Genomic DNA, 10,333 nt, shown 5'->3' with positions numbered 1-10,333 from the left:
ATTGTCACCTGGATGAACGGATTGGCAAATGCCTCATCAGTCGGGTCGGGGGTCCTCCAATCTCCAGAGAGGTCGGATGTACACAAATCCAGACCAAACAGTATGTACTCCATTGCACAAACATTACGGTGCATTCACACTGGGTGGTAACGCTGCAGCAGAGGAAACCGTATGTAATTATAGGAAGTTTTTGCTGCAGTTTTACTCTTTACAGCATGAAAATACGGCCGGTTATTAGGCTACTTACCATTTTCTACATAAGGGTGAAATGGCAGGACCAAGGCCAATATGACCCGACCTCTTGTTGGCTCAAGGACACTTCTCATTTCCTTCAGTAAGGTCACGGGCTGGTGGCAGCGATCAAGGAGGTTTAAGCAGCTAATGACGTCGTACAGGAAGCCAGTGCTTTGCCATTCATCAATATTAAGTACTCTATAAATATAAAATATTCATTTTAGAAGTGGTAAGAAAAACCTTAACTTTCAGGCATTGTGTGCATGACCAGCTCAATCCTCACCCATCCCTTGTAGATTGTGAGCCTTCGCGGGCAGGGTCCTCTCTCCTCCTGTACCAGTTATGACTTGTATTGTTTAAGATTATTGTACTTGTTTTTATTATGTATACCCCTCCTCACATGTAAAGCGCCATGGAATAAATGGCGCTATAACAATAAATAATAATAATTCCTGTAGGAAATATTCTGTAAGCTAACGACAGACAAGAACATCCAAAGGACGAGAGATCAAGATGAGACCCTTCATTCTAGCATTGGAGATCTCCACTGTACATACACAGTCATCCGAATGCGGGTGTATAGTGATGAGTGAGAGTGCTGGGATAAGGTGTTATCTGAGCATGCTCGGGTGCTAACCGAGTGTCTTCGGCGTGCTCGAAAAGATGTTTGAGTCCCCGAGGCTGCATGTCTCACTGCTGTTCGACTGCGGCAACACATGCAGGCATTGTCTAATAGCCCTGAGACATGGAGACGCAGGGACTCAAACATATTATTCGAGTACACCGAAGTCACTCGATTAGCAGCTATGCATGCTCAGATAACACCTTATCCCAGCACGTTCACTTATCACTATTGGTGTATGCTAAAAAAAAACCCATTGATTTCTTTCCAGATGTGGGGGAAACATACCTGTACTTTTTCTTCTGAAGTTGCCATATCATGGTCTGAGACATCTCTGTGACGTAAATCTCTTCAAAGTGTGGGCTCATAACCTTTGTCACTTCACCATCTCCGGCACCTAGATCCAATAGTCTGTGAGATTTCCAATCAGGGCCAACCTTCAGAAGTCTCTGGAACTGTTCTGGTGAAAAGACAAACATTGACCCCCTGCCGAGGAGCCTACGGACATAGGGAAAAATGGTGGACACGTGGTTACAATCATGCTGATGCTTCCAATGCTCCATGTGATCCTAGTTCACGGCCATAAACCTGTCAAGTAGTGATCTATAAGACCCTTATTAGATCTTTTTATGGCAGCTGCCTCTTTGTTCCAGGAAAGAAAAAAGGAATTCATTGTGTATTGATTTTGCTATGAGCAAAAAGTTGAGTTTTTGAGGTGTTCTATTTCCAGTAATGGACAATATAGCAATTTACCAATATAAAATAGTCGTTTGATTGACCATTATCCCCCCCTCCATACAAGGTAAAGGCAGATTTCCTCTTAAAGGGATAGTCCAACCTTAGGGTACAGATCTGCAGTCATTTTACATAACTGCAGACTTGTGAATGCTCATAGCGCGCGCACTCCGCACTGTCAGGATTCTCCGGTGCACATGCCTGCACATATGTGATTTACACACATGCAATCATGTGCCGACTAGATGTGCACGGCCTCACACAATACAAATATATAGAGCGAGGCTGGACACGACTAGTTGGCATGTGGCTGGAAGTATGCAAATCACAAACTTGAGGTCATGTGACTGGAGATTTGATTGGGGTATTAGGATGTGCTAATGAAATGTATGCAAGGATAAAAGAGCAAGCGATTACTGGAGATGATCGTACCGCACATGAATTGTGAATAGTCAGTTACAGTGACTTGCAAAAGTATTCGCTCCCTCGAATTTTTACCTATTTTGTTACATTACAACCATTGTTTAAATATCTTTGTAATCAGTTTTGTGTGTGATGCATCAGCACTAAAATACTCTAAGTGAGAAAATATGGAGAAAAATTAAACTTATGGGATCAAATAACTAAAAATTGGCATGTGCATATGTATTCACCCCTTTTATTCTGCTCCTAAAAAAATCTGGTGCAAGCAACTAACTTCATAAGTCACATGCTTAGCGAAGGGACGTCCACCCAATCTAAGTGTCACATGTCGGTCAGTATATACACTTTACCTTTTCTGAAAGGCCACAGAGGCTGCAACACCATTAACAAGAGGCGCCACTAACCAAACACCATGAAGACCAAGGAGATCTCCAAACAAGTCAGGGACAAAGTATAAGTCAGGGTTGGGTTATAAAAAAGATCCCAATCTCTGATGATCCCCCGGAGCGCCATCAAATCAATTATCACCCAATGGAAAGAACATGGTGACACAACAAACCTGCCAAGAGCGGGAAGACCACCAAAACTCTCAGCCCGGGTAAGGAGGGCATTAATCAGAGAGGCAGCACAGAGATCAAAGTAACACTGAAAGAGCTGCAGAGTTCCCAAGCAGAGACTGGCATATCTGTGATAGCGACCACTATAAGCCGCACACTCCACACAGGTGGCCATTATGGAAGAGTGGGTAGAAAAAAAGTCTTTATTTATACACAAAAAATGTAAGGCTTGTTTTGAGTTTGCCAAAAGACATGTGTGAGACTCCTGGAAGGTGCTGTGGTCAGATGAGACCAAAGCTGAACTTTTTGTCCACTAAGGTAAACGCTATGTCTGGTGTAAAAGCAACACAGCGCATCACCCCAAGAACACCATCCCCACAGTGAAACATGGTGGTGGCAGCATCATGCTGTGGAGATGTTTTGCGACAGCAGGGACAGGGAAAAATGGATGGTGCGAAATGCAGTGATATTCTTGAGCAAAACCTGTTTCAGTCTGTCAGTGATTTGAGACTGGGACGGAGGTTCACCCTCCAACAAGACAATGACCCTAAGAATAATGCTTAAGCAACACTCGGGTGGTTTAAGTGGAAATGTAGAACTGTTTTGGAGTGGTCTAGTTAAAGTCCAAACCTTAATCCAATTGAGAACCTGTGGTCAGAAGATTGCCGTTCACCAGAGGAAAGCATCTAACTTGAAGGAGCTGGAGCAGTTTTGCCTTGAGGAACCGCCAGAATCCCATTGGCAAGATGTGGAAGTTCATAGAGACTTATCCAAAGCAACTTGCAGCTGTAATTGCTGCAGAAGGAGGCTCTATAAAGTATGGACTTTAGGAAATTCCAGGTTGTGAGGTAGCAAAACATCAAAACTGATAAGGGGGCGAATACTTTCACAAGCCACTGTGTATGTACATAGTACAGCCATTACCAACCCACATAAAAGGCCAAGATTATTAAAACCATGTAGATAAGAATGGAAGCCCTGGAGATGTCTCCATGGATGGAGACAATACTACTCACCCATTGATGGAGGTTCTGGACATAAACATGCTGAAGACAGAGGACATGAAGGAGTGGTAAAGCTGTATAGACAACCAGCCGGACTTCTCGATGCTCCGGTTCAGGAAGGTCTGTGTTCCTTGATCCAGGAAACTCTGGACAAATATTGGCTGAAGTTCTTCACTTAATTTCTCTTTATCGCATAAATACCACTATAGGAAAGAACGGAAGACGTTAAAGGTTCACGTAATACATCTTACTAGCACGGCCTTCAAAAGGAGGACTGTCTTAAAGGGAAAGAATGTACCGTAACCCTTATTTCCTGGCTTATCCAAAGATTAATGGGGTTGTCCAGTTGAGAAAACCTATATTCCTAAACATTACTAGGAATTTCCAGTTAATAAAGGGGAGTCGTCCGCTCAGGATCCTCATCAATCAGCCATAGGGCAGAGCAGTTACAGGGGACTCTGGAGGACCTCTACAATCATCTAATGGTGTAATGCCTCATATACCCTGTGGTGGCGCTGCAGGGATATTCAACACTTACTGCCAAGATTCCACATATATAACAGCTAAATGCTGGAGGACCTAATAGGAGGAGACGGTGATCTGCTTACATCAAGGGACCCTCCTAACAAGTAAGTAGCAGAGAAGCCCCTTATGTGACATCTATAAGTAGAGGCAAAGGTGATGTGGTGGAATTGTGATAACCTCAATGCCGTCAGTCCCCGGCAATGTACAGAACAATACAATGGGGATGAGCTTTTTACAGTACCAGCAAAAGCCTATGGGATTTCAGCAATCTGATGCACACACATTGCTTTTTTTATCATCATTATTTTGTGTTTAGGTTTTTTTTGGACATAGAGCATGTCACTTCTTTCAGTGTTTTTCACCCATTGACTTGAATGGGTGGTGAAAAAACGCGAAATCGCACCAAAACCACAGGCATCATTTTTTGCAGAAAATTCAAGGACAGCAGGATGTGACCTCACATTCTGCTACATCTAGATGGCAGGCTGTATGGTTGCATGATGCGACCATACAGCCTGACATCCAGCAGACACTGAGCACTGTTTGCTCAGTGTCTCCCGGTCAACCCCTATAGCTAGTCTGACATCACCGCGAGCATAAGAATGTTCTCCTGCTCGCGGTGCCATCAAACAGGTCCTGCGAGCTCACAGTCAACGAACTCTCTTCACTTTCTCATGCTCGCAGTGACATCAGTCGGGTTATAGGAGCTCATCGGGAGACACGGAGCACACGCCGCTCAGTGTCTCTGCTGGGTGTCAGGCTGGATGGTCGCATCATGCAACCATGCAGCCTACCATCTAGATGTAGCAGAGATAGACCCGTCGTGGGACAAATGGATTAGCAGCATCTCTGGAGAAAGGTGAGAAATATTGTTGTTTCTTATTCTGACTCTCTTACAGGGGACAATGGCAGCACTAGAATGGGTGATGTCGTAAGTATAGATTAATTAAGATTTAGTAAAGGAGTCTCTGTCATTCTTTCAATTAAGGGACTTTATTCTGGGTGTGTGTTTTTATACAATATGACTGTGAGGCTAGTAATGGGGGTGTCTTATAGACATCTATCCATTACTAACCTCTGGGCTTGATGTCACCTGACAATACAATGGTGACATCAACCCATTTTACACCGCTACAGGGTAAGCGGGAAGAGCGAGGCTAAGTGTCAGAATTGGCACATCTTATAGATGCGCCTTTTCTGGGACGGCCGAGTTCCGATGTTTTTAGAATTTTAGTATCCATGGTCCCTTCCTAGGCTATTAATATCAGCCCACAGCTGTCGGCCTAGCCTTTGCTGGCTACTGATTATAGGGGAACCCTACGTCATTTTTTGGGGGGAGTGATTCCCCAATTTAGTAGCCAGTAAAGGCTAAGCATACAGCTGTGAGCTGATATTAATAGCCTAGGAAGCTCCATGGGTATTGCCCCCTTCCCAGGCTATAAACATCTATCCCAAGCCGTCAGCTTTCCCTCTGCTAATTAAGAAAATTACTCAGGAGCCCACGCCATTTTTTTCTGAAAAATAATCTTTTACTAATTAAATACATGTACAGTAAGTGGCACACACTGCACTAATTGTATTTGTCTATTTACCGTATGTAATCCATCTCTTCTATCCTGTCGGGTCACGCTGTGATTTTACTGTACTGCTGATTTGCCGGATTCAAAGGACATCGGTGTGTAAAAATCGGACAGCACTCGCAATGTGTGAGTGCTGTGCGATTTTTTTATCTCACACCCATTGTCTCCTATTGTTGAATGCGATCCGATTTCCGATCACAATTGCAGCATGCTGCGATTTCTTTCCAGTCTGCTCATGATCTACAGGGAGTAGGTTTTTCTTCCTCTTTTCAGTTAGCCCAAAAAGTGCCTTAAAAAATACGCACCAAAAAATGCATTTTTTTGCCGCAGCTTCTTTCCTACCAAGAAATTAGGTTTTGCTGCAGGAAGAAAAGGCAGCAAAAATGCCCAGTGTGAACTTAGCCTAAGGCAGAGAACAACAGACTGATTTTTGGAAGCAGACTTTGATCACTTAGAAAAGTTTCTCCATCTTCTCTTTTCTGACAGTCCACGTAAATTGGATCGCATGCAAATGTCATCCGAGTACGCTCCGATTTTTCCACGGACTTGCATTGCCGACTTTGATTTCACACTCAGCTCAAAATCTGACATGTCTCTGAGATTTTCCATAGAGCACTCAGTCCGCAAAAATTAAAAAAAAAAAAAAAACACGGATAGCACTCGTAATCGAACACTGGACTGAGTAAGACCTAAGGGCTTGTTCACATGTCCAATTTTTACATGCACAAGAAAAATGCTCAAACTGTTCTGATCGGAGTGTGGGCCGAGTGTTATCCGTTTTCTTGTAAGTGAAGAAAAAGAATTAAAAACATTCCTCCACCTTTTCCATTGACAGTCCGAGAACTCGATCCACACTCGGGTGTCATCCAAGTGCAGTCCGATTTTTCCATGGACCCACAGATGTGCATTGCTGATTTTAAGCAACACGTCTCCGCGATTTTCCGTGTACTTCTTGATCTGCGAAAAATCAGGTATGTGAATGGCCCCATAGACCACCAATGCGACCCATGAAAACCATGGATTCACAACAATCTGATGTCTAAAAAAAGGCCTAAGGCTGAATTTGGATATTTCAGTATCGTGGCCCGTGTATGGACTGATATCAGGTGCGGCCGCGTTTCTCATGATGCCTTACACGAGCTTGTCCTGAAAATCCTGATCCATACTCAGACGTCTAAGTCCAGCCTAAGAATGTAGAGGGTAAAATATTTATGAAGTCTGTTCATGGCACAATTTTTCCTATGTCAAAACATAAACTATATACATCTTACAGATTGAAAAAAAAAAAAAAGACCAAACCTTCACTTTATCACCAGCCTTTTATAATGGATGTTTAAAGGCGTCTATTATAACGACCAAGTTGCATCCATTAACGAAGAGCAATATATCCGACCTTGGAATTCCAAAGTATATAAAATATGCAATATTAATATTCGAGTAGAAACGGCCATCACTCCTTATCTATCATTCACCACTAATACATTGTTTCCTTAGATATATAAAATAGTAATTAATGTAGACAGCGTAGCGCCCGGGAGAGGTACAGCAGACAGCAAAAGGAATACATGAAAAAGAGCAGAGACATTTTTTGTTTTAGATTTGCCCAGAACATATTTTCATATTTATAATGAACACGAACTTAATAATAATACAATAAATAATATCATATTTTTTTGTTTACAGATTCAATATATAAAGAATAAATAAAAGAATGGATGAAAGAAAGAAACCAAATCAGAGCTCCTATAATGAATGCTAATAAGAATGTGCCTGGAGGTGATGAAGAACAGAGGAGGGATGAGGCGGCTTTCGTGCCCCTTGTGGCCTGACGGTGAGTAGTGCATGCCCGCGACGAGCAGACGGCACCGCCAGACAATGAGCAGGAGGAAGTCGCACAATATCCTGGTGAACAATGACAATCGCACGTCACTGCTGCCGGCTGATGTCTGGGTGCCTCATGCCATCACACCAGCTGCACAAATCAGGCCCGTAGCGTAATAGGTGATGATAATAATAATAATAGGGACAAAGCCGGGAGCGCAGAACAAGATGAAACCTAACAGGTGACACTTATGGATTGTGGACAAGTGACTGCACAAAGGTGCAACCAAGGAACCCCAGGAGGAGCCGTCAAGTCCTGAAAGCCCCCCAGGACCACCATCATGTGTCAGATTAAACTAAAAACCTGCCCCGGCCACACTGAGGAGCGACCGTCACGCTCAGCGCTGGTTCACACCGTGCTTTGTGTGTAATGTCTAAAATCTCATTCACACCGTGACGCTTGTCAACTCTTTCTACGTCCACACGATGCACGATTTTCCCAAAACAAGTGATAAAAATGTTATCAGTTTACCAGGAAAATCGGGAACACACAGTGTGAACGCGGCCTTAGCCTTTTTAATGCAGTTTTTTATCAAGTGCAAAAAAAAAAAAAACATTAAAAAAGGCATAAAAAACGTACAGAATTTCCTCTGCGATTTCGTGGTCATCGTAGGCATAAAAAAAAACCCTAATGTGGACATCCTCTTACTCCTTGTGGCCTAAAGGGATCCTTCCTGCGAAAACAGTGACAGGGCATCAATCCGAGTGCCCGATCAATGGGGGTCCGCCCAGTAATAGAGGGGGATTTGGGGTTAAGTATAGAGGCTCCTCTCTTTTGTACAAAGAAACAGCGCCCCAACTGGTCGGAGGTTAAAAAAAACATTAAAAAAGGGAAATTAAAGGGACAGTACCCCTTAACTTGGGTTTAGTGGGGTCGCAGGTAGCCGGACCCCAACCCAATTTTAACACGGACCAATACATTAATCAAAAACTAAACAATGACCCCTAAATATGAACCCAAGCCATGTAATGTGACAGCCAGGGGCAGCCCCCAGGCAGAGAGGCATGGCCCCCGCTCCTCCTGTCAGACCCCACAGCTGGGCACACACCTGGTGACTCACTTCCCAGTAAGGGGCCTGGTTAGGGCTCAGCATGTTCATATACAGGGATCTACTCAGGTGACTCCTCAGGTACCGGCTGCTCCACATCTTCCTCACCGCGGCCAGGCAGAGCACGTATGTGAGTACCCAGCCGAGGAACACTTTCATCTGAGCAGCTTCGGCCGATGTCCTCCGGAACCGAGCCGGTCCATGGCCCACATCGGCCCGAGGAGGCGAGTGATGGGTGGGAGGAGAGCAACCGTGCTGAGAAGGAGGGGTGAAGCAGGCTGGAGAAGGGGCGGAACCATAGTCACAGTCTCTGTTTCCACACGGACGTTTTCCAGGTGATCACAAAGCATTGAGACGGCAGAGGGCGCGCTCAGCTCCGAGCTGTACTTAACCAAGTCCCTCTCTATGGTTCTGTCTGGGCATGGTTGATGACGTAGTAGTCACGTGATGCTACGGGGAGCCCTGAGAATTTTGCAATTTTTTTTTTTAATTCAAGTTTGATAAATAAAAACCGCGCCAATTTCTTCTGTGTAGATGCAAAAAGCCACGTTCACACGTTCAGTATTTGGTCAGTTTTTTTTTACCTCAGTATTTGTAAGCCTGAGGTAAAAAAACTGACCAAATACTGTCAGTGTGAACGTGGCCTAATCGTGAGGTTGTTAATATTCAATACAAAAACTGCACAAATGCACGCTGTCCAGGCCCCTGGTTCACACGTTCAGTATTTGGTCAGTATTTTACCTCAGTATTTGTAAGCCAAAACCAGGAGTGGGTGATAAATCCAGAAGTGGTGCATATGTTTCTATTATACTTTTCCTCTAATTGTTCCACTCCTGGTTTTGGCTTACAAATACTGAGGTAAAATACTGACCAAATACTGCGAGTGTGAACGTGGCCGTCATCCCTGCCTGCATCTAGGTCTCGGCCACCATAGGCGGGTTACAATAACAGATGGTTATGGCTGCCGCAGTCCTGTTGTGCAACGCCGATAGAAATGAATGGGAACTACAGAAAGTGCTACACTGGAGGCATAGCCCCCATTCATTTCTACGGGAGTTGTGCATACAGAATAGCAACAGCACCATATCTGTAACCTTCTGGTGGCCAGGACTAGGAGGCAGTGATTCCCACCTCAGACGTGACAGGAACAGATGAGAATAACCCTTTATTAGCTGGATCAGTTACCCCTCCTCCTCCCCCCCCCCCCCCACAAAAAAATAATTAAATAAAATCACACCATATATAACTGGCACCAATTTTTTTTTTTATTTTTTATTTAACGACCCTAGGCTCAATCTTCGACGGAGTCCAATTTTTTTCACAGCTCCATAGACTTACATTGCTTGTTTTCATCCGACCCTCGATCAAAATCGTACAGGTCTCCGATATATTCCTCAGACAAAGAAAAAAAAACGGCGTGTGAATAAACGGGAGCGTGAACGAGGCCTAAATTTGTCTGTCAGTAGCTGCCACAGGAGAGTCCACCTTGTATACCTGCACTCACATAGACGACATGCTATTAGAAATCTGTGCATTGCCTAAACCTTCCCGAAACAGCACTCTGGTGCCTGAATGGGGGTTGCCACCGGTAGGATCTGTTCACACAATGTCTTTTTCTGGTGGATTCTGCAGTAAAAAAAACGCATGAAAAATACCTAAAAGAATGAATAGATGCATTTCAGATTCGATGTGTATATGTTCAGGCTTTTGACTTTTAACCACT

At 44.0% G+C, this 10,333-nt stretch overlaps 1 protein-coding gene across 2 annotated transcripts in view; it reads right to left on the bottom strand.

Moving 5' to 3' along the window:
• Positions 1-8,902, bottom strand: part of METTL9 (methyltransferase 9, His-X-His N1(pi)-histidine) — a 28,183-nt gene extending 19,281 nt beyond the window's left edge. Inside the window, exons 1-4 of one of the 2 annotated variants that reach the window (XM_069734180.1) lie at positions 8,623-8,902; positions 3,588-3,778; positions 1,145-1,354; positions 248-432 (exon numbers count right to left, since the gene is read on the bottom strand). In XM_069734180.1, the coding sequence (XP_069590281.1) occupies positions 248-432; positions 1,145-1,354; positions 3,588-3,778; positions 8,623-8,769 (733 nt within the window). In that variant the 5' untranslated portion in view covers positions 8,770-8,902. Of the gene's footprint in view, positions 1-247; positions 433-1,144; positions 1,355-3,587; positions 3,779-8,610 lie in introns of both variants that reach the window. The other variant, XM_069734179.1, reaches the window with a different exon arrangement.
• Positions 8,903-10,333: the final 1,431 nt, after the last annotated feature.

Source organism: Ranitomeya imitator, chromosome 7, assembly GCF_032444005.1.
Source record: "Ranitomeya imitator isolate aRanImi1 chromosome 7, aRanImi1.pri, whole genome shotgun sequence".
Classification (NCBI taxonomy): Eukaryota; Metazoa; Chordata; class Amphibia; order Anura; family Dendrobatidae; genus Ranitomeya; species Ranitomeya imitator.
This window is presented reverse-complemented; position numbering and strand designations above follow the sequence as displayed.